The sequence below is a fragment of the Lepeophtheirus salmonis genome, chromosome 5 (assembly GCF_016086655.4).
Source record: "Lepeophtheirus salmonis chromosome 5, UVic_Lsal_1.4, whole genome shotgun sequence".
NCBI lineage: Eukaryota > Metazoa > Arthropoda > Copepoda > Siphonostomatoida > Caligidae > Lepeophtheirus > Lepeophtheirus salmonis.
In genome coordinates this window covers 55,258,910-55,283,213 of record NC_052135.2, presented here as the reverse complement: position 1 = coordinate 55,283,213, position 24,304 = coordinate 55,258,910, and the positions used below count along the sequence as shown (strand labels likewise).

The following is a 24,304-nucleotide window of genomic DNA, read 5'->3' as shown; positions in this document are numbered from 1 at the left end:
ACATGTAGTGCATTAAATGTTTAAAATTCATCAGCACATTCCATTAAAAAGCGAATTTGATTTAGTAATAATTAGTGAACATTGATGAAATGAATAAAATATGACGTCGCTTATTCTGACATGCAAAAAAAAGTTAAATTGTGAACAATTTAACTAGAATTAGTGAAAAATAAACTGATCAAATCTTCTATTGAAACCCCCAGCTTTTTAATTGGGAGAATAAAAACTAGAATTTTATACTCAATAAAAAAAGGAGCTCGTTTATTGTCTCAAATAATAATCATCTCATCAATTAAATGTTATGGCTTGAACAGAAAAAAAAAAGAGACATGAGACGACCCTCTCTATTTTCGTTTTGAATTTAAATTCACAAATACTCTATTCTTAAGTGTTTTAATTGGTGAGAACAGTAAGTGCCGCGACAGCATCACCATTTTTCTCCCGTAGAACACGTTCAGCCCTAGATTTGCATATCTCCAATTCATTCATAATGAGTTCAACATCTTCTTTTTTTATCTCAACTTTGGCCAATTCTTTTTCTCTGACTAACTTTTCAGATGCTTCTATTTCTCGTTTATTCCCTAGATCATGTGCAAGTATTTGGTAAAAATAAACATTTTTAGATTGAGGACTTACTTATTGCTCTGATTGCGTCTTCCAACTCAACAGTTGACGAAAGAATTTCTTTTTCTTCGGCATAGTCGGTGACTTTTTCAAGATCCGCTATTCCTGAGTCATGTTTTTTTTCTTTGTTTTTGGTATCGGTAGAGGCAGGAGATCTATCCATATCATTGTCATCACCCATAATTGTGTTTATCTGCAAAAATATATACGGATATCTATAAAGTCAATGATACCTCCACAATCAAACATAATCATAAGTATATTTCAAAACCAACAAAAAAGTTCAGTAAATTGGGAAATTTGAGTCTATCTCTTTTGCCCAAGCATGTAATCCTCCAATAACATCTCTAATTCGTATGTTTTCAGATCCAGCCATGGATTTATACTTTATAACAGCTTTCTGTGAATCATTTCCACGACGACAAATGAATAGAATGTCCTTTAATTCGTTTCCTCCGCTTTGAATAATTTTATTCAACTCTTTTATTTTATCCTTACGATCCATGTCAGATAAAGGGAATGGAGTTGACGCATTCAATCGAGCGATTTTCTGTTGAGAGGGAGATCGAACATCTATAATTATGAAAGAAGTTGAAGGTTCATTCTTCATAAGATGAGATAAGGCTGATACAGTTATTCTTTCAGTCTCTTTTGAGAGTAAACTTAGTGCCAAATCTTTATCCGTTGCCTTAGAACCACAAAATTCTTCATAATCGATCAATTCTTTGATGGGAGCGGCTTTTCGAGGACGGAGTTTGACCGTACGAAATGAATTCAAAGGATTTAACGCATCAAAAAGGAGCATTTTCCCTGAATAGACGGACTCTTTTTTTCCAAGAATTATTTTCAGAGCTTCTAATGCTTGTAATGTACCAATCACACCCGGCACTGGGCCTAATACTCCTCCATCTGAACAATTTGTCACAGTCTCAGGAGGTGGTGGATCAGGAAATAAGCACCGATAAGTAGTGCCCACATTTGGAGGATAGTTGTAAACAGTGAGTTGCCCTTCAAAACGCAGAGCTGATCCTGATACAAGTGGTTTTTCTGATAAAACACAAGCATCATTTAGTAAATAGCGTGTTGCCACATTATCAGATGCATCCAGTACAATGTCATATTCAGATATGATTTCCAAGGCGTTTTGACTTGTAAGAGCTGTGGTGATGGGTTTAATTTGTATGTTTGGATTTAAACGACCTAGAAAGGAGAATTCATAGTTTGTAATACTTCAACTTCTCATAATAATGCCTACCTAGTGAAATAGCTGCAGAATCTGCTTTGGATGTTAGACTTTTTGCACGATCATGAGGATGTAAAACTTGACGATGAAGATTTGAATATTCTATTTCAAGATCAAAATCTAGGATACCAAGGGTTCCAACGCCAGCACCCACAAGATACTGACTCGCTGGACAACCTGTAAGGGATTTGAGGCTGATTTCATGTCACAATCCACTTGACCTTGTACTTGTTTGGAAAACTCAACAAAAAAGGGATTTGTGGTGCATCAACATAAAAACAATCCTCAACAAAAATCAAGAAAATGATATATTTTTTTAAATTATATATGACGTGCACAAGTTACGACCAAAAAATGAGATTTTAAATTAAGGATTTACAATACTTGGGATAAGGATCATGCAATAATTGAATATTCCATGTATGATCGATATATTAATTGTGCAAGTTTTTACTATTTTAATACAAATTACTAAAATAAAAGTATTATGTGGCTCTATATAAAGTTCTAATGCCTGGGGTTATGTTACTAGTAAATACATAAAAATCATCTAATTTTAATGATTCAATATGAAACGATTGTATGAATTAATAATTGTTAATTAGAATGAATAATGTCGTAACTAAATAATACATTTTAAGACGAAGAAATTGACCCTTGTACACAAATTTTTTTTAGACATTTTTGAGTCAATTATAGGCCTTGTAACCAAATTAATGTAATGGATTAACATAAACAATAATTTTAGCTATAGTTTAGAACCTATACTTGATTTAAGAGTCTTATATTGTTCCCAAAACGGACCCATTCAAAAGATATATGTCAATTTTTTATTCTTATATTGTGATAATCAATTTTGCTTACTTTTAGTGCAATTTGCGCGCAGCCAAAGAGCTAATAAAAATAATTTGCTAATAAATATTGACGATAATTATTCGTCGAGGAATACTAATGTAATCCTCACTCTATATTGAGAAAAATAATTCTAGCTTGCTTTTGTGTTGACGAGCCACATTTGATGGATAGAAACAAGAACAGAATCAAGTAGGATTGCGGCATGAAGGATTGCCTAGTCCTCCCGCTCCAACGATCAGAATGCGTGACCTTTTTATGGCTAATTGATCTTCGAGTCCATTATCGAAAATGATGAGTTGTCTGGAATATCTTTGGATCTCCTCATTATCCACGTTATCCATAGAAGAATTTCCTTTGCGTCCATCTTCAATTACTCTTCTTTCGAGTTGAAGAAGATCATTGGGAAGTGAACTATTCATTGCGTAAGGAGTGCGTCGTATCGAATCTTTTTCACGAAAATAAGATCGGATTGATCCCACCAGATCTAATATTAATTATTATTTGTTAGTGAAGCAAAATGAGTACTCACAAAACCTCGAATTTTTCCCATGTGCAGTCAAAAATATTTTCATAATCTAAAAACATCTAAAATACTCTACACTTTTTTGGTCAACTGTTTGCCTCCCTCGTATTAGTGTGGGAGAATACTCGTCATACTTGGGCTTTGTACATATAATTGAAAAAAAGAAAAACTTCGTTGAATGGCATTTACATAGGCATTAATTACTAATGCTGCTCAACAGCAAAATTGAAATAGTAGAATTTCATCCCCTTATTCCATATATTGTCTAAGTTTTAATTTGTCATCTTCAGGTCCTTCAGAAAAAGGCTATAAGGTTGGTTTTTTTTTTTTTTTTTGCTATTTTTAAGATTCAAAGCTTTTTTAACTACTTGTTGTTGAAAATATGGATAAATGATGATAATATATTTCAGAGCCTAATGCTAAAGAATTCGAAAACAATTTTTAAAATGTATTTATTATCATTAGAACTTGAGTTATCCTTGTTTAAAGATGAAAACGGCTATTTTTTTGAGAGGCTAATAGCTCCAAAAATGATAAATCCAGAAAGTGTAAAAATATTTCATTTCATAGCTGAAAGTCTGAACTATAATTTAACAAAGCTTCCATTCAGAAAATCCTCTATATCTTTTTTTTTTTTTTTTTTTGTACAGCTCATTTCTAAATTATCTTATTATAAGATCAATTTATTTAATCATTAAATGGACATATAGGAAGACAAGAAGAGATGAAAAGGCTAGAAAATATAGAGAAGAAAATGCTATGAAAAAAAGGTGGGGGATCTCACACATTTCGTCGCAAAAGTTGAAATAAGTAATTGAATGTGGGCCCTCGTTACAGGGGGAATACACGATTTGTCTGATTAAACAATTGTCTTCAATTCAAATGAACTTTCCCAATTTGCCATCGGAATCAGATCAGGAATATGAACTACTGGTCCTCCAAAATCATCATTTATATCGTATGATTGGAGATGCTCAATCAGAAGTAATTTTCTCGCATGAGTCCTATCACCTTTTTTTACAAGTTCTCGCTTGAGTTCCATTATGGTCTAAACAGAATCATTTTGATCCATAATATATCAAATTATGGATAACTCCTGTTTTATTTCTAATAGTAATACTTATTTAAGGGATTAACTATTACTTCTCCTGTAGGTAGAATAGTAGAGTTGCTCATTTGTGGCGGTGATAAAAGTTGAAAATGAATATTGGTTCGATACGAAAAATTGATGAAGTATTCCTAAAATACTACAGATACGACCGGAGAGCCAGAAACCGGATAAAAAGTTATCAATCATGACTACTGTATTAGGGGTACAAGCATACCCTATCTAAATATATTTCTAAGGGACTAAAAGGTAAAATATTTACATACTCATAGAATAATAAAAGATCAATACAAGTAAGAATTAGTTATAGGTAAAAGGTACATTAATGATTCAAAAGATATCCTACGTCAACTTAATAAAAGTAATTAAAAATAAGAATGACACATAATACTACATACGTTATTATTAACAAGACATATAGTAAATTTTAATTAAATTTAAGTATTAAAAGGTTCAATTATTCTCAAAAAACGATTTATTTTTACTTTTTATTTTGTCATTTGCATCAAAATAAACAATGCATTTAATCGTTAAGGATATTAATGATATATCTATTTTCTGTATTATAAAATTATTTAAACAATGTTTCTTAACTAAAGGTTTATTTTAAGAGGTTCTGCTTTTCGAAACATCTGCTTAATAGAGATGGGATATTCAAAATCCGTATTTGAATCCTTACGTTTAAAAAATATATTATTAAGAAGAACATCAATATGAATATTCATGTTTCTGGAACTAAGCAATTATTTTTTCTATGTGAATCTATGGGTCTGAAACGTTGTAGAGCATGTTTTTTATATCTAGGAACAACTTTTAAAAAGTAATAGCTATTAACAAATTAAATATACAATAAAATTTATTACAATTCTACTGTATAGCAATGATTAATAAGATAGTATTTACACTTTCTTGATGAATATATTATATTTATGTATTCAGTTTTGTAGAACCCGAGTATGACGCACCATCTCTTGGATTATTTTGGTTTGCGTAGTTTACATCTCACACCCCATTATTGAACTCAAAGTATTTCCCGTAAGATGTGAGTATCCCTACTACTAAATCCTACATTTGGGAAAACAGATATACGCAAAGTGATTATATATAGGATACTTCAGAGCCTTATAAGTCTTATAGGGCTCTGGGATACTTGGAGCAATGTTACTAGAACACATTGACTTGGAGATGAGTATCTTTTTTTTGCAATGTATTTTTTTGTTATGAAGTGCAAAATAATTTTCTCATATTAATAAATTAAATACTGTAAATTAAAACTTTAAAATCTCATCAATCATAATATAGAGGAGCGTCGATAGGCTACAGCCCAAGGTGACTATATATTCCTTGCTGTCTTACCTTTATATATAGTCACCTTGCTACATCCCCTCTAGCCCCTTGAAGAGACCCATGATATATCAACCATTTCAAAATTTAATTTAATTTATGTATAGAGAAAATTTAACCTTTAAAAAATTATCATTTAAACGATAAAGATATGTATTACATATTTTGAATTCAACCCAATGAAACACATATAATAGGTCGATTTTTGGTGGAGCAACGGGAAAAGTAGAACTATGCCTTATGAGCATTGTCATATCGTTTTTCGTGGATTTTGTGGAGTAGGATTTCATAGTTCTACTTTGCCTCTTTACCCAATACTCCATCCAAAAATTTAGCTAAAAGCTCTACGACAAACGATACCAGTGTAGAATGGAATATGTATTCCCATAAAAAAGTACTCCACCGTATAAATCCATATGGGAAAACTACTCCCCCAGTACTTATCCCATAAAGGATTTATACTCCCTCTACGAAATAAGTGCTCTCCTCCTTAAGGAAAACAACAACACCCAATGAATTCTTACAATTCATTGCTACAGTCATTCTCCTTTATTTAACCAGTACTCATTTTAGAATAAATTGCTACTCCCTTGCAAATTATGGTTTTGAAATAGAATCCTATGTATATGGATAAAAAAGGAGATGAGGTCATTTGTTTATATATCATTTATCTTAAATTGTATATTTATATTCTTCATTTTATCAATAGTTTTCAATGACAACTTAATGATTTACATAATTCCTTTGATATAATCGAAATGGTTGCTGTTGGGATGTTGTAGATATATAGCAACTTTTCACAATGATTTAAATCACTCAGGCCAACTGAACAATGCAGGGTGTGTTTTCTAAAAAATCACCTTACTGCAACCACAGCATTATGTATGTGCTGAGCAAAGAAGCGGCTGCAAAAAGCTCAACATCTGTTGCCCATTCATTGGGTAATCCTATTCTACCAAAATGTTCTTCAATGTTCTCTATAGGATTATTTAATTTTTCCATTTTTGTCAACATATGGCTAGCAATAACCTGTCTAATTTCGATATGTGATGACTGCGCCACAGTTATAGCGAACTATATGCTCTTGTAAAAAATAATGAAATGCTTTTTAGATTTAATTCATATTGACTGGACATGTTCATTGGCCCATCTATCCCTGAATGAGCTTGTGTAAAATACGTACCGGAATAAAGGATTGCCATCACCAATCCTCCTTTCAAGTGTTGCAGATTTGATGAATAAAAATCCTTTTTTTTTCTTTGGGAATGAAATCTCTGAACAGTTAGATGTAATTGAGCAGCATTTTCATTTTCCCCATAAGTAGTGACGGGGTTGTAATTGCAAAGCACCCTGTTTTCGATCTTCTCGACTTCAGCGGTCTCTTTTTCATTTTTATCCACTAAGTTTTCGTTTTCTTTGGGAGAAGCAAAGAATGGCTTTAAGTTAGAAATGTTTTGCTGTGTCTTCAGTATTTCTCCTTTTTAATTTTTTAGTATATAAACTTTGTTGTCGTGAATCTTTTAAATAAAGTAAGGCCATTTGAAAGGTAAAGCTATCTTACCATCTTTCCTGTCCTTTCTGTAAGTGTATTTTTGTAAAACTTGCTGTACCTCTGAAAGGGAAGAACCAGTCAGTCCTTATCGTAGGTCTTATTATTTTTTTGTGTTGTCTGTGCTAGCTTAATATTATTGTATGCTGTATCAAATGCTTTTCCCTTTATATTAATCATCATTTCCATCAGTTTCGTTACTTTATCTTCATTAAACTCACTGATTTCTTCCTCATTGTTTTCTTAAACAAAATTGGAATCGTTATATGTCATGTCACTACCATCTAAATGATTAGAAACGTTTACAGGCAATATCGGCTGTCTCCCACAAATGACAAAAAATGGTGCCATCTTGTTGTGTCTTGACGAGCATGAGAAGACACAAACTATTTAAAGGTGGAAAGATCTAGGACGACCGAGAGAAGTGAGGAGAAGGAAAGGCGTGGAGGAATAATACAACGGTTATTTATAAGAACATCTGTATTCTGTATAATACAAAAACCTACTCTAATACATACATAAAATACACGACTATTTATACTTAAAACGAGGTAAAAGACTGTACTTTACACACATATATATATATATATACAAGAAAATAAGAGAAGAGAACAAGGGGGAAGAAAACACTAATGCATTACACATCTTTTTTGATCAATGTACAAATAACTCAACAAATAACAAATTGCTCAAGGCATCTCCACCATCCTTCAGGTTTTCCTTGTAGAACCTTAAGAAGTTTATTCTTAATGTTCACACTCTGCCTCTCCACCAGACTGTTAGCTTGGTTGGTGGGGGGGTGTAAGCACTTGTTAGTAGTTGATGGATCCATGTAAGTCGATGCAACTCTGTGAATACAGAGTTTACAAACTCTCTCCCTTCATCATTAATTTGAATTTTCACACGTAAAATTAGTTTAGATAGAAAGCTTGCAACTAAAACCGCTGTCATATTTTTCAAGGGCTCTCCTTCAGTTCATTTTGAAAAATAATCAATGGCCAGTATAAAGTAACAATATCTGTCACATTGAGGAAGTGATGCTAAATCAACTCCAATCTTTTCCATTTCTGCTTTTTGGAATAGGAACACTTATTATTAACTTTCTGGCACATGTGACAGAACTTGCAATATTCTTTAATGTAAGAATCTATTGTGCGCTAATACAATTTTCGTTTTAAAATCTTCGTCATAGCCGTTATTCCCCAATGTCCACTCATGCTTTGACTTTCAATAATGTTTCCTGACTTTAGTGTACACAACGAATTACTCTTTTCTGTTCATCTTTTTTTAGGAAAACTCGTAACAAAACCTGGGGAGATGGGGGATTGATTAAGAAACGGTATTATGTTGAAAAAAGTTCGTTTAACTTACTTCAACTTTCTCTCCGGTTTCGTCATAACTCTCTTTCATGTAGAAAAGTTCTTGCTCCATAACAAAAAAGTATCTATATGCCTTTTGGAAGTTAGATTGTCCCTCTTTGTTTAATACAGTTGGTGACATACACCATTCAGGAGATTTTGATAAATAAATTCAAATGACACATGCTGTATTATGAACACTTATGATTCTTGACTGAATTGGTTAATTCCATAGAGAAACTATCATCTATATATAGACATATAGCCTGAAGTACTTATTTCACAGGGAGGAGTACTTCTCCCATATGGGATTTATACGGGGGATTACTTACTTATCCAATATGGGATTTGTACGGGAGAGTACTTATTTTTGGGGAATAATTATCCCATATGACACCGGCAATTGGTAAGGGTCCATAGGCCAATAATGAAGCATAGTCCTACTTACCCGTTGTTCCAACAAAAAATAGACCTATTATGGACAATTTAACATCGATGATAAAATTGAGTTACTTCACAATTCAATCAAACTTTTGGAAAAAAAATAGAAATGGAGAATTTTTTGAAAAACTTATCTTTTTATTTGAATGAAGTTAACAGATCGCTTCAATGACAGTTTTTTTAGTTTAGATATTGAAGATTTCTGGTATAATTTGATTGAAAAAGGGATGAGTAGTTGGTTACTTATAACTGGATGACAGTTTTTGAAACCATTTTAGTTAGATAGGAAATTGATTTCTATCACTCATTTGCAGAAATTGGCATGGATACACTGTATATTGAACAAAATATATGAGTTTCATTATACAAATTGGGTTAAATTAAAAATATACAATACACATTCTATATCATAAAAATAATGACTGTTTAATGGTTACCCTTTTTATACAAAAAAAAAATTAATTATAATTAAAACTGGATAAGATTTAGGTGCTAAAGTTTCAATTTCCAGCATTTACTTTATTAATATGAGATAATTATTTTTCATTTCTGTCAAGCACAAAAAAAGAGCGCGTTCCGTATTTATTTCTGTGTTCCCTAGCTCGCAAACTAGCGAACGCATTTTTTGGCCTAAATCCCAATGCGAGAAGAGGTTGCGAGATGGAATAAAGATTGTTATTGATTCTGAAGTGGCACAGCTGATCGGTGATAACAAATGGTCAATTTAATTTTATATATACATTTTACCAAATAACTCAGTTCGATCCTACTCAAACAATTAATAAACAAATGATAATGACAAGTCTACTGGGATCCCTCTTCAGCAGGTCTCTGTCTCGTCCCCTTCTACCCCTGAGTAATCCCCTCCTCTACAATTCATTGCAAAGGTTCTTCGGCATCGGTAAGGAATTCATCGGAGCTCATGTTTAGTCACTTCACTCTCAGCCTTTCAGATCAATGGGCCGCGAACCCAGAGGCTCTGGCCAAGAAAATTGAGAACGTAAAAAGAAAACCTTACGACAAACTCCAAGCTCTTCATGACAAGGGTATCCACATCAAAAAACGTCCTTCAAAAAACCCCCTCGGTTATAATGTTCCGTTTGCTAAGGGAGTTGTTCTTCGAACCGTTATTCGCAAACCTAAAAAACCCAACTCCGCAAATCGGAAATGTGTTCTTGTAAGACTATCGAGTGGAAAGGAAGTCACAGCTTACGTTCCCGGGGAGGGACATAACCTTCAAGAGCATAACGTCGTTCTTGTACGAGTGGGGAATCTTCAAGATGTACCCGGTGTCAAGTTGAAATGTGTGAGAGGAAAACTTGATCTTCCACACGTCGTTAAACCTTAACACTTTTTTTCGTTATTCCATTGTTTGGATAGTATTTTTATTTCTTTCCTTGAAGGAATTATGTCTCTTATAAAATATATTATATACTTATACCCATATCAAGATACTTTAAAATTACTTTATTATGATTAAAGTGACTTTACTTTACAGGAATAACTCAATATTAATCTCTAGAGCAGAACAAGGTAAATTTAAATCAAAATTAGTAATAACTTCTGGATGAAGAACTCCCAGTTTCCCTACGTTCACGCCATATGCAATTATCTCAGCACATCTTCCAGGGAAAAAAGTGGGATCACTGCAGTTCTGAATGTAGTAGCCATTAATGTTTCCAGTTGCGACGAGAGGAACCTCCAACAAACTCATAATACGATCCAATAGACCATGAATAGTTTCGAAGCCAGGAGATTTGTTATAGAAAATTCCGCATAATCGACGTTCATTGCGGGCTCCAACATCTTTGGAAGCATCTTTTAAGACAACGTCAGAGAGTTCAAACAATTTCAATGGCAAAGGCATGTTTTTATTTGATGCAACAGTTTTCAGTAGTCCTGGGAGGAGAGTGGTTCTAGCTACTTGAAACTCCAACGTCTTGGGATTCGATATTTTCACCGCATCCTGAATAGCTTCAGGATTCTTAAGTTTTACTGATACATCGTCCCTGGAGCAAAGACTGAAATTAAGACACTCTGTAAATCCAGATTGTGCCACTTGTTCACGGAGCTGATCACTTAGCTTATTCAGAGGGAACTGCTGGCCAATGGTCATCAACTTGGGGATAGTTTTAATCAAATTGTTGTAACCATAGGAAATAGCCACATCTTCATATATGTCACAAGCATGGAGTATATCGTGCCTTGTTGGAGGAATGGTCACCTCAATGGATTCACCCTCCCCCTGGACTGTGGATGACAGACTCATTTTCCCTAAAAGAGTTGCAATTTCTGATCCCTTTAATTGAACTCCGATACATCCATTAACTTTAGACCTTGAAATGATCTCTTTCCTATATTCTAGAGTAGGGTAGGTTCGACTAGGATGCTTATTATCATTAGGATTCACGACTTCGACAGATTCGATCTCAAAGGGCTTGGAACAGTATTCACTAAACATTGTAACAATGGTGTCAAGAACCACCTGTGCCTTGACTAAATCTGTGGCCGTACATTCAATGAAAACATTCTTCGTGTCTAGAGTAATTTTAGAATGGTCCCCGTTGATAATTGGAGGCATGGACAAAACAACTCCATTACTATCATAGATGACAGGATACACTGGACTATCACGAATGATTCCTAAATAGGATTTTAATTGGGTATCCGTCTAAAAAAGATGATAAGATGGTGGATTTAAACTCATGGCCTAACGACAAAAGTACTTACTGAATATAAATCCATAAGTTCAGTGGCAGTAAATTCCTTGGTTTGATTTAAGGGTTTGAATTTGATTTCAGAAGGTTTTTTAGCCATATATTTGAAGGGTCCTTTGATTCTGTCTAAATCGTGAGTTCCAATCGCAACAAGAGTACGTTTACGAGCTAAGTTCTGATGTAATTTATCTTGAAGATCGATAAAGCTATCATATCTCCGCTGGTCAAACGTCACGTTCCTTAGGACAGCACTCACAGCAAAAGGTCTAATGGCAGAAGTAGAGGGATCCACAATCAACTTCTCTGTTCCCTTGGAAATCCTATAAATTGGGTTCTTACGTCTAAAATAAGAAAGAATAATAATTTATTAGTTATACAAGTCAACATTTTCATAATCCATTCCAATAGTAATTGATGCACTGATCACGAAATATAAAAAGTTTTTCCTTACCATATCTGGGTTTCGAGAATTTCTAAGAGCATTTTTACCCTTTTTGTAGGCTTGAGACAACTTTTGAGCAATAAAAAAAATCCGTAAGCCACATGAAAAATAGTTTATTCTTTGCAAAATCTTATACTAATTTGAAATATGTGCTTATATTTTATATATTATCTTGAGAAAAGCCCTTTTAAAGGTTAAAAAACCACCATTTTTTTTTTCAACAAGAACTTTATCGAGGTTAATTGCTGAAATTTCTAAAATCTCGTGATAATTTCTCTTCTATATATATATATATAAAGAAGAGAATATGTGTATATGTCCTTTATACGTTCCCACACCATTTAACCTAGGAGGCTGAAATTTTGCATGGATCCTTCTTTTGAGCTTGGACAAACTAAGACGGGGGTGTCGATTTTTGGGGGCCCTACACTTTAATCAAAATACGAAAAACGTTTTTTGCAGCTCAAGGAAACTAGATAGGGGTTTGAGTTATTTATCAAAAAGGGATATTCGTTTCAAAAAACAAATATACGAATAACTACGTTTTCTAAATTTATTCAAAATCAAATAAGTTATGAGCAAAAAAAAAAGAAATAGTAAATAAAGTTTGTAGAAATTTGTCTTGAGATTGGTTTACATATAAATTTGTCAAATAAAAACTGATGTTTAACTGAAATATCTGTCCTCTTCTGAATAATTTTCTCCCATTTTTTCATCATACGCCAATTTTCAAATTTTTTAAAAGACATGCCACAAAACGATACATTTTGGACATAAAATTTTAGAATTATATCTATAAATGTCAGTATTTTCAATTTCCAGAACATTTTATAATATAATACTTGCGAAAATGAACAAGTTATCGAGGTTTATTTTTTCTACAACATTATTCTTCATAACTTTTTGTTTATGTAAGTACGAAAAAAATAATGGTAGGTTTGTGTTTCTATTACAAATGCAATTAACTATTTTTTCCGCAAGATTAGTGTTTTTTTTGCAATTTTCAGCATTGCCAAAAGATGCATATATGTTGGTATGTTATTTGAAGTTTATAACACAATTTTTTTATTTTATATTATTAATAATAGTACTAAGGTTACAAGAGGCAATAATAAGAGTAATTTTTTTTTCTAGTATGAAACTTTCTAGGTTACCATCTTAACCGGATTGATATAGTGTGAAGAATCCAAGAGATTTAGAACTATCAGGATTTTTTTCAACAACGAAAAATTCATATTATAATTATTAGTATATTATATAGAAGTATTTTTTGAATATTTTATTAATTTTCTTAATTAATTTGACTATTTTCAATGTAATTTCCCCCTCCCTCCTTAGCCGAGCAACGCCGGCTAATCCTTAGCTAGTATTATATGAATGATCGCATTTATAATAATATCACAAATTTCAAATCAACATACCATTTTGCAAAAACAAAATTAAACTTCCTTTCATGTGGGTTAATTATTATGATCATTTTTTATTTTTTTTACTTAAAAGTTGTTTCAAACAGTTTTAGAATACTTTGCCGAACAAAAATAATAAATATATTTGATAATAACTATAGTCAGAAGATCTCTGGTTGGAGGAGTTTTAATCAGGACTTGAACAGGTACACCGGAGTTCCAACACATTCTATCTAAACGATTGATTAATTCAAATTGTCCATTTTTTCTCTTTTTTAATTAATTAATTAAATTAGTGTACGGTTATCATGATTTTTGTTCTAATAACGGTTCGTGCCAACTGTTGAGGCATTCTCATAAAAAAATGAATCAATTATTAATAAATCAATACTTAATCATTGCAATATGTGGCAAATAATTAAATATTTTAGCTACTAAAATTTGTGTAACATGAAGAGGAATCATACTTACACATTACAGCATGAATCATCATCAAATATATTTGATATTTTTTTCGGAAAAGTCATCATTCGATAGTGTTCACGCTTAGTCTTTAGCCTATAAGCAAGGTAAAAAAGATAATTCTCGAGTACCAGATTGGATAAGGAAAAAATAATGATAGATTATTGATCAGTGCTTCAAGTATAACTATCATTGAATATGGAATTCAAAAAATATTTTTTTGTAGACTTGTGTTATTATTTACTAATTATTCTAATTGAACTAAAGAAGAGTTAATAATTAATATTAAACAAGGTGAATCAGGAGACTCACTTTCCCTGAAATATCAAGAGTGATCTCACAAGTCCCTCCAGACATAACAAATCATATCGATTGGCCCCAATGTCCAGTTTATAAGTAGTTTCTCCATTATCTTCAACGACGACTTCATCCAGCTCCAGTCCAAATTCAAAACATAATTCGTCAAAAGACTCTTCCGTAAACGTTTGATTAAGGGCTTTGAAAAGTGCCTCTCTGTTCACTCCTACAGTGGGCATCTTATCCAATGATGAAGGTAGCTATAAATATAACGATCGTACTACTGTGATCACTGAACAGCTCTTAGAATAGTGTGTAAATATTATGATTATAGATGATGATGAAATGTTGTATACCCCCATTGAAATATGACGTCATTTCCTACCATGACGACATTTTCACCGAAGACATGCTATACCAGGGAGCTAGACTAGTACTTGCGGGAGAAAATCATTTTTCATTTATAATTACTAGGATTTAGGGATGTAAATTACATCATATTTTTACTACATGAAATAAAATAATGTCCAATTAGTATTGATTAAGCTCCATCAAATGTATTTATGAATAAAAAAAGAATGGCATTGAATACAATAAATGATACAGAGGGATATTTGAATATAATCAAAGTAATATGTACAAAAAAATCCCTATAATATGAATAAATTTTTACATTTTTTTGTTTCAGTCGATTAGGGACAATACAAGTAGGGTTATTAGATAAAAACTTATTAATATTACCCCACCAATGCAGGTGAAAGGATATTATATTTTCCCCTCTGTTGTCTCTTGTCTGTTGGTCACCAGGAGTATGGCAAAAGTTAAAAATCGATTTGATTTAATTAATTACGAAGATGTATATATCGTAGCAGTAAGAGGCCATTGAATTTTGAGAGGTCAAGGTAACACAAAACGTTAAAAAATGACCATTTTTATTAGGCAGTAAGATTTAAGTCATTTTATCTGTTGGTCCCATATTAATATACCATAGATAATAGGTCACAATTTTCCTTAATATTAATAACAAAAAGGTTTTCATTGTGATAAATTTTATTTTTGTATACCCCCGAATTAGCAACAATCAACACTTGTAACGCCACATCAAAATGCCATATTCAGAAGTCTAATTAGTCTTTAGACATTGGTATTATAAACCCATCCTCATAAGACAAAAATGAGTTTGTAATAACTTTCTCCATCTCCCCTACATATTTTGAAAAGATTGTTTATTTGTGAGTTCTGACGCCATTAAAAAGCTCGAGTTAGATCCAAAGAACACCACTTAATATATTACGTATTGTGTTGGATCGGTCTAAAAACTAAAAAGACTGCAGTCCAATCAGTCCGAACAGAATAAAATTTGTCAGTACTAGGACCGGCCTTATGGATCTTTTGCATAAAACAGCTGAAATTATATAGTTAGTACTACCTATATCATTTGAGTCGCTGAAGTTACTTCATAATTCATAACTTGACTATTCATAATGTGACTAGAACATATTATTATATGTACTAACTATCATTCATTATTTTCTTAGTTTTTATTAAAAGACTCTGGACAAAGAGTGGACACTCAAGGCAAGGAAGATAGGATTTAGTAGTTCTCAATTCTGATTCGCATAAAATTAGAAGCTGCTACATGTTCCTCCAGGCACCCAGCCAGTTTGAACAGGCCGTCTCCCCTAGTAAAAAAAGAAGAATAAGGCCATCTCCGTCACAACAATAACATGATATTATAATTTATAGGTCGGTATTAGGAACAATGTCTTTATTGTGTTTTGATTGAATTGTTTATTTTTCCCTTAACCGCTCTTTCCCCTAGAGAGTAGAGTCCTTCTGTTCTTATAATCTTCAATCCCAGCCATGAGTGTAGAAAATAAAAAGATAACAAGGACCGTAGGACTGAAAGACCGATGCATCAGTCCTTAGAACCATTGAATAAATGAGTTGTAAAAAATATTGGACTGATAAAAAAAGACTGATAAGGCGACCAGTCCTAGGACTGATCAAACGCTATTTACGCATCAGCATATGAGACTTCACATGTAAATACGAACTTCCACGTGAGTATTCCACCTGCCCCTTTACATGATTAATTAATTATCAATTAAAAACTCTAATGATCCATTCGTTGACATACACTTGTATATTAAGTATGCCAACATGTTGTTTCCTTCATTGATACAAGTGAGAAAAATTGAATATTTATGATCAAATAAGTTTAAGGATCATCTATGATAATGTGTTTAATAAAACGGTGATTAGTTGGCAGTTGCTCTTTGACTTTATATTGACACTCCGGCAAACTTCATCATCAGACATAATGAAAAACTACTATAGAATATTGATTGGTTTGACTTTAATAATTTGGATAATTTATTTAAAATTATATCCATCAAATTCAAAAGATACTTTTGCAAGTAAGGATAATATAATTCCTGAAAGTGTGGGAAGTGATTCAACGGGTAAAAAGTTTAAGGGCGAAAAAGTAAGGGACTTTCAAAAGAGCTTTGAGGAATTCAACTTCAGGGGTAGTAGTTCCGTGAAGAAAATTCTAAGTGATCTGAAGTGTAAAAAATGGGGAGTTCTTACAACAATAAATGAGCCCTCTGAGGCTGTGCGAAGATTTTCATATGATCCTTCATGGTGTGTCGTCATTTTAGGTGATGTGGACTCGTACAAAACGGTAAGATAGTTTTTTAATAATTACTTATATTTCATTCATACAAATATATCTATGTTTCGATAGGACTATAAATTAAATTCATCTCTGGGATCAAATATAATTTTCTTGAACGATAAGGATCAATTGAATATAGGATCCCCATTTGTAAATGCTCTACCATGGAGAAGTTTTGGTCGAAAGAATATTGGATATTTTTATGCCATTGCACATGGTGCTGAAATTATTTATGACTTCGATGATGACAACATGCACAAATTTTGGCTCCAAGACTCTCTTCCTAAAACCGATATGAAGACCATCAATGACTTTAATTCCTTAGATATGACTTTTAAAACATTCAAGCCCTTACGACAAAACGGTTGTCAAGTCTTTAATCCATATCCGTATTTGGGAGGACCTACGAAATCATGGCCACGGGGATTTCCATTAGATTGCTTGAGAGGATCTAATGAAATATATGCGGATTCAATTAATTTAGATATAAAAATAGATAATACTAACCCGATTGGTGTTTTACAATCCCTTGCTGAGAACGAACCTGATGTTGACGCTATTTATCGACTTACTCAAATCACGCCATTTAATTTCAAACCTCATAAAATAAAGGAACCCGGAATAATATTGCCTTATGGAATTTATACACCTTATAATGCCCAAGCTACTCTACAATTTCCTCCTGCGTATTGGGCATTATATTTACCAATTTCAGTGAGTGGACGAGTCAGTGATATTTTGAGAAGTTACATTGCAAAGAGACTTTTTGACATCTTTAAAATCCGAGCTGGATTCATTTCCTATCCTCTAGTTGTTCAAATCAGAAATAGCCATAATTTTCTTGCAGATTTCAATGCTGAAATACCTCTTTATAAAAAAGTTTCTGTTCTTTTGAACTATTTGGACTCATACGAACCCAAGAAGAATGCATCTGGTCCTGAAATAATATTGAATTTATGGATTGGACTCTATGAGAGGGAATACGTAGAAGAAAAAGACGTTGTTATTGTACAAAAATGGCTTCAAGCACTATTGGACATTGGTTATACGTTTCCACATCACAAGAGTGACAATAATCAATCGAGTGCAAGGTCAAATATAGTCTATAACTTTAAAGTAGGCCAAACAGTGTCCTTGACCCATCCATTTAAAGAAGTAACCAGCTCATGTACACAAAAAAAGTTATGGAGTCCAGATTACATTGAGGGAAAAGAGATTGGTCCCTCATTGGATTCATCTCTCACACTACTTAGACTACGTCAAAAAGTTTATATTGGTTCGTCCATAGACTCTGACAAAGGAAAGGCCATAGACAAAGAAATATCGAATATTGTTATTAACAAAAATGCTGATAAAATGTTGGACTCATTCAATAAATTACTCTCAGACATTTTAGATTATAAAATTACTCAAAAAGTGATACAAAGCACAGATGTGATATATTGCCACTCTCAGCCTTCTGTTTGTTTACAAAAGAAGTATAAAGATAAAGCTATTGGTTTCATACCAGGAACGAGGTATAACTCAAATAAATGCAAGGAGGAAGATTGGAAGTTACTTAACAAAGCCCTCATTGATCTACAAGATGGACATGGCGTAGTTGGATCACTAAGCCGTTTTGATAGTGAATACTTGAGACATTATACAAATCTTGATTCAAAGCCCTTTCCAGTAGTTGGATTGGTAGGAGATAAAGCAAATTATCAACCAAAAAAAGATGCCAAAACAATTTTATTCCTTGGCTCTAAAACAAAAATTCAATTTTTGGGTATTGATGAATTAGGATTTAAGATTGAAATGAATCCATTAAACTATAAGGACTTGAATAATATTGTAGCTGTGATTTACATACCTGAAGATTTCACATCATACAAGCTGACTCAATTCTATTCCATGAACATTCCAATATTTTCTCCATCCCTTTCATTCTTAGGAAAAAATAATCTTCTATCATCACCATTGAAAAAGATATGCAAAAGCCTCCCTTCTATTCGCCCATATATACAAACATGGCATCCATTTGATCCAAGTGAAGCTCAATCAACAATGTCGCAATTATATTGGTGGCAATTGTCTGACTCCTTTGATCTACCCCACATAGTTCATTTCAAGGATGAAAAAGATTTGGCTCAGAAGCTGAGAACTTCGGATCTTTCAGTTATTAGAGAGAAGATAAAGACAGAAAATCAAATTAGAACAGCTTTAACAAAGGACTCATGGTGTTCATTCTTATCAAAAATAGATCAGTAGTTCATGGTTTCAAATTTATTTATCATAGTTTTATTAGTAAATATATACATATATACTTTAATTTATTTAATGAGTGACTTGGAAATTAGAAATGACTAATTTTCATGTGTGATATATACAAGTAAACTTTATATTATAACTCTATTATTAGAAGAGATTTGAAAATTGTCAAAATCATCGTGAGTGTAAATATTAAAAAAAAAAAAAATGGTGCTGTATTCCTTTTGTTTACCTTCCTTGGAGGGCCCCTTATACTTTTTTAAATGTAGTTTAGGTTTGCCAAGATTTTGACAACTTTTACATCTCTTTACATTACACATAAATATATAGAGGGGTTTCAGCCCCTTTTACGTCCCCTCTATCCAATCAAAACATGAAAGGATCTCAAATTCAGAAAACTAGCATGAAGTCAAATTTTCCATCGAAAAGTTCAAATTACTACGTGCCATAATTTTCTTGTGATATATACTTTGCATTGAGTTTAGATTTTTCCCATTTGAAAATTTTTTCAGTCATCATTATCCTTTAAAATCCTATTGAGTTTTGCCGTAACTGTCAATATTTTTTGTACCACGCTTGCAAGGCTTGACGTAAGGAAAATAAGTTTAATTTATCTTTATTACTGTTCAGAGTGTCCGATGGCGGGAGATATTTGTAGTCTTTTCTTCTATTTGTAGGATTTAAACTTATTATTTCACAAAATTGGGCGTGTTTTTTAACGTTTATTTCGTTGTCCCTAGATATATCGTGGATAAGAATAAAAATACCCTTAAGATCTAGTCACTATTTGATTAATGAAAATAGTAAATCATCATTACTGAAAATGAAAATCTAGTGTAATTTTGAGGTCGTTCGTTTTTTTTGGAATTGGTTTTGTGAGGAATGAGTTTTTTTCTTAAGCTATTATCATTATTATTTAACTCCTGAGTAGTGAACTTGCTTTTCTCCTACTTTCAATTATATTCAAAACCTGATTGAACATCCGTGTGTGCTCATAAAAGACAGAGGGTAACCTTGCGGATTTGATGCAGAGTTATAATTAAAAGTTCTTGTTGGACTCAGAGTAGAATTCAGAATCCACAACAGAGTCATTCATGCTAAAGTCATTGCTTATTTCCTTCTCCCCCTCCTCTTTTGTTGCAGCTTATTTTAGCTGATCTAATGGATTGTCATGACATGAAAAGGTTTTTTAGGAGAGCAGCTTTGTATTGCCGTTATTGTAGGATCTAGTCTTTTTTGTCCGTCTCTTTCAGTCTTTTTTTTTTTATCAGTCCGATTTTCTTCCAATTCAATGGGTCTAAGGACCTTTATTGTATCATGCAACCTTTATCAGGTGGTGGTTAGGCAAATCAATTGCAATTTATCTATTATATACTCCTAGATAGTGTTGGATCAGTCCTAGGACTGATCGCCTTTTCAATCTTTGTTCCCATCCCCTTCCAGTCTTTTTTTTATCAGTCCGATCTTTTTACCATTCAACGGTCCTAAGAGCTGATACATCGATTTTTCATTACTACGGCCCTAGCTAATTTTTTATTTTCTTCGCTCATAGCTAGGGTTGAAGATTATAAGAACTAAGAAAATAATGAATGATAGCTTGAACGTATAATAATACTTTATAGTCACACATCTCCTACAGATATCTTGTGTCTTTCAAAGAGGTTATGAATTATGATGTCATTTCAGCTGCTTCTACAAAAGATCGATAAGGAACGGTCCTAAAACTGACAAATTTTATTAGGACTGGACTGATAGGACTACAGTCTTTTCAGTTTTTTTAGACCGATCCAACACTAATTATCGTGTATTTGGATGTTACAATAGGATTCACAAATTATTGTTCCACCCAACCTTTTCTAAAGAAGAAACGGAGGAAAAAAGCCTAAAATAAACTGGTAGTTAGCCAAATAAGTCATGATACCAACTTCCAAGTACGGAAATGTTACTGATACCATGAGAAAATAGAATGGTGAGTATTTCTCATATTGTTTCGCAAGAGGTCGCTGTTTATCTATATTCTTATCTTTATAAAACACTTTATTGTCACAATAAAAGTGTCATACCTACTTTTAGAGGGTTTTCTTGTTTTTTTCTAAAAATAATTAACATATACACTTTTCTATCGTTAATTACTCCGCGAATTTTGATTATTTTTCTTTCTTTTTTTTGCAACTTTTCTTTATTAACCGATTTACAATTTTGTGTCATTTTTTTTTATAGCTCTAATACATTTAAATTTGACTTAAATTCACCATTAAAAAAAAATGATTTTCGTAAACTTCCGGATATCTCCGGTAAAATACGGGGATGATTCGGTAAACTTTAGGACTTTGTTTATCAAATAGTAAAATTTAAAAAAATCGATCAATTGACATACGACATTTTTGGACTTGCAAAATTGTGTTCACAATGTGAATAAACAAGTGATAAACAAAATATGAAGTATTGAAGAGACACCAGACGTCATCTATAAAAAAACTTCCAATCGAGCTGTGATGTCATACTATACGGATGTGAGCTCGTATATTATATATTTTTAATTATAATTTAAAATTGTTATTACCCACTCTATTATAGATATTTACGTTAAATACAATAATATATTTATTAATTTGTAATTTGAGATATAATCTTTCGATTTAATGAAAGATTGGGTTATAATATAATTAATAAAATAAACGTGAAAAGATGTGGGTGGCTATAGGATGAGGCGTCTACCTATATAAACATAAAATTCTAAACAACACGTGACGTCATTGTATAAGCCATGAGAAGAAATTTGTAACATTAACAAACACTAGATTCACAAAATGCGATTGACAAGAGTTCTTTTTCGTCGAAAATTGCCGGTTCGACGGAATCATCCTATTAATTTCAACAATGCTTGGCAAGAAGGTCGTACATTGCCATTGACTGACACGGATGATCGAAAAGTATTGACTTCTATGGGAATACCTGTCGTGAGTCCACAAGATGTGATACAAAGCTCCTATGTCATGCCCTATGAAGTCCCAGAATACGATCCTCCTAAATCTATTATCCGGGAAAATCTTCCCAAAGATGAGTCTCATCCTCTCTGGAAGGATCGTCCCGTTCATACATTTGGGGATCGCACGTATTTCCCCGTGAATCACCAACTGGATTTGGCCAAAGTAAAAACCGCCTTCTTGAGCCTCATATCCTAATATTCCCTCTCCTTTCAGAATCTAACAAAAACTGTAGAGTTGGATGTGGGTCTACCCAGTCGACTCATTCAGTCAATCGAAAAGACGTCTTTATCTGAAGAGGCTCTTGCATCTGTTGAAGACATGATCAAGGAAACTCAAATGTTCGATGCTATACAAAAAAAACTTCCTTTCAATTACAAAGTCCCCTTCATTGGATGGCATCCAGTCAATGACAGAATGTCTTCAAAAACCCCATATCCTGTAACCATGTCGTGGCAATATAAAGAAGCAAGAAAATATGGAATTCCTTTACCCAGAAGCACGTAGGATATCAACATTTTGTATTTATTTATCCCTTGGTATTCTAATCTTATTCGATTTTAGGTTAAATCTCACTCGTGGTCTTTTCCGATTATTAGATCAATTCTGTCCTGAGGCAAAGGATATCTTACATCGAGTTAATCATGAAAAACAAATTTTACGTCAATATTTTAATCGTTTGGGTTCATATACTCGAGTGTCTGTGCATTTGCCTTTCAGTGTTTGGTCTCCTCATCTTATCAAACCCTATGCAGATACAAATACAACTAAATCTTCTATATCGCTCAAGCTCCCTGATATCCATCCTATGGAGCCACAGGTAGGACTTTGGCCAATTAATGTATATCGAGAAGAAAATAATCTTCCAATTATGGATGGAAGTCTTTTAAGGGCTCACACTCTTGTCAATAACTATACAAATCCCGTACCAGATTTGGCGAATGAAGATCAGTTTGCTGCTAATTCTCTAATGCTAAGTTTTGCTTCAGCACTTGGTCAAGCACGGTTATTGTATGGTTCTCAATTTTCGGACGTACTTCCTGAGCCAATAACAGTTCATTTCATTAACACGGATGGTAAAAAATTTCATATATCCGCTTTTCAATTAAATACTCTCGAACTTTCAACTAATGATGGAGTCAAAAATATATTTTGGCACGAAAAGGAAATGTCTTCGCTCTACGATGTTTGTGAATACGTTCAAGGGAGACCCATGTTTGAAGGTTTAAACTCTAGTCTATTTAAGAAACTACTTGCTATGTATGCGGAATAGTTAATTTGTGCATTTTACTTTCCAAGAAGATGTTTTCATTTTGAAAGCCTGTTGTTTAATAAACCTATTTGCATACCAACTATATACGGAATTAGGAAGTTATTTTTTTGTTAAAAACTTCAAACAGAATTGTTGAGAAAATATCATTATACTTCAAGTATAAGTCGAAACTCAAGTCTGCTCTCATAAATCCAAGACCTTGATTATTTTCATGGAGTCCAGTTCGAGTCCTCATATTTTATTCGAGTTCATAATAACGATAGATTGCCCATTTTCCATAGTGATTGATACTTTCTTATATATTAGTTAATTTTAAAACTTATAATTTGTTTGTAAGGAAATTAAAAAAATTATGTGAAATCCAATAAAGTATCGATTCTTAACTCAAGTTGTAAGTCTTAGCGTTCAAGTTCAAGTCCCGAGTCTTTGATCTTATTGAATTACAAAGTCTTTAGTATATGTAGTCGAGTTTAAGTCCTCGCCTCTGCAAAATAGTCAGTTAGATTTTCCCAAGGTACTGTATTGTAAAGGTTTGTCTCTTTTATATTGCTTGCCATAGTTTCATAATACTATGACAATATTAGTTCTACAACTAAGAATAGAAAGGATTTTGAAATTTATACTCGCCTGACAACAATTACAATACCAATCCAAAATAAAACCGAACTAATCAATAAGATATAAAAATAAATAACGGAGGATTCATAAATATGGAATGTAAATTTTAAAGAATATTATTAACACT

At 32.7% G+C, this 24,304-nt stretch overlaps 6 protein-coding genes across 10 annotated transcripts; 3 read left to right on the top strand and 3 right to left on the bottom strand.

Annotated features, from left to right (window-relative positions):
* Positions 1-244: 244 nt before the first annotated feature.
* On the bottom strand, positions 245-3,314 carry Uba4 (Ubiquitin-like activating enzyme 4). Its single transcript, XM_040713463.2, has 4 exons — positions 2,937-3,314; positions 1,880-2,044; positions 637-1,824; positions 245-581 (listed from the first exon to the last, which is right to left on the bottom strand). Exons 1-3 carry the CDS (start codon positions 3,139-3,141, stop codon positions 908-910), a joined length of 1,287 nt encoding a protein of 428 aa, XP_040569397.1. The 5' UTR covers positions 3,142-3,314; the 3' UTR covers positions 245-581; positions 637-907.
* Positions 394-805, bottom strand: LOC121118870 (huntingtin-interacting protein K). Its single transcript, XM_040713466.2, has 2 exons — positions 637-805; positions 394-581 (listed from the first exon to the last, which is right to left on the bottom strand). The coding sequence occupies exons 1-2, from the start codon at positions 803-805 to the stop codon at positions 394-396; spliced, it is 357 nt and encodes a 118-aa protein (XP_040569400.1).
* A 5,281-nt stretch (positions 3,315-8,595) lies between the features above and the next one.
* tko (technical knockout) lies at positions 8,596-10,491 on the top strand. The gene is made up of 2 exons (XM_040711835.2): positions 8,596-9,946; positions 9,999-10,491. Exons 1-2 carry the CDS (start codon positions 9,835-9,837, stop codon positions 10,391-10,393), a joined length of 507 nt encoding a protein of 168 aa, XP_040567769.1. The 5' UTR covers positions 8,596-9,834; the 3' UTR covers positions 10,394-10,491.
* A 6-nt stretch (positions 10,492-10,497) lies between these two features.
* On the bottom strand, positions 10,498-14,757 carry beta-PheRS (phenylalanine--tRNA ligase beta subunit). Its single transcript, XM_040711834.2, has 3 exons — positions 14,385-14,757; positions 11,776-12,103; positions 10,498-11,716 (listed from the first exon to the last, which is right to left on the bottom strand). The coding sequence occupies exons 1-3, from the start codon at positions 14,606-14,608 to the stop codon at positions 10,538-10,540; spliced, it is 1,731 nt and encodes a 576-aa protein (XP_040567768.1). The 5' UTR covers positions 14,609-14,757; the 3' UTR covers positions 10,498-10,537.
* Positions 14,758-15,593: 836 nt separating this feature from the next.
* On the top strand, positions 15,594-19,518 carry LOC121117695 (uncharacterized). 3 transcript variants are annotated; one of them, XM_071888805.1, is made up of 4 exons: positions 15,594-15,787; positions 15,908-16,115; positions 16,192-17,055; positions 17,119-19,518. In XM_071888805.1, exons 3-4 carry the CDS (start codon positions 16,693-16,695, stop codon positions 19,297-19,299), a joined length of 2,544 nt encoding a protein of 847 aa, XP_071744906.1. In that variant the 5' UTR covers positions 15,594-15,787; positions 15,908-16,115; positions 16,192-16,692; the 3' UTR covers positions 19,300-19,518. The 3 variants fall into 3 exon arrangements, with proteins under 3 accessions (XP_071744906.1, XP_071744907.1, XP_040568098.1); XM_071888806.1 differs by having other exon boundaries at positions 15,622-15,855; XM_040712164.2 differs by lacking the exon at positions 15,594-15,787 and having other exon boundaries at positions 15,791-16,115.
* mRpL37 (mitochondrial ribosomal protein L37) lies at positions 15,629-23,641 on the top strand. 3 transcript variants are annotated; one of them, XM_071888808.1, is made up of 6 exons: positions 15,629-15,663; positions 21,124-21,268; positions 21,520-21,812; positions 21,877-22,451; positions 22,503-22,789; positions 22,851-23,641. In XM_071888808.1, exons 4-6 carry the CDS (start codon positions 22,110-22,112, stop codon positions 23,557-23,559), a joined length of 1,338 nt encoding a protein of 445 aa, XP_071744909.1. In that variant the 5' UTR covers positions 15,629-15,663; positions 21,124-21,268; positions 21,520-21,812; positions 21,877-22,109; the 3' UTR covers positions 23,560-23,641. The 3 variants fall into 3 exon arrangements, with proteins under 3 accessions (XP_071744909.1, XP_040568328.1, XP_071744908.1); XM_071888807.1 differs by lacking the exon at positions 15,629-15,663 and having other exon boundaries at positions 21,014-21,268; positions 21,520-22,451; XM_040712394.2 differs by lacking the exon at positions 15,629-15,663 and having other exon boundaries at positions 20,973-22,451.
* Positions 23,642-24,304: the final 663 nt, after the last annotated feature.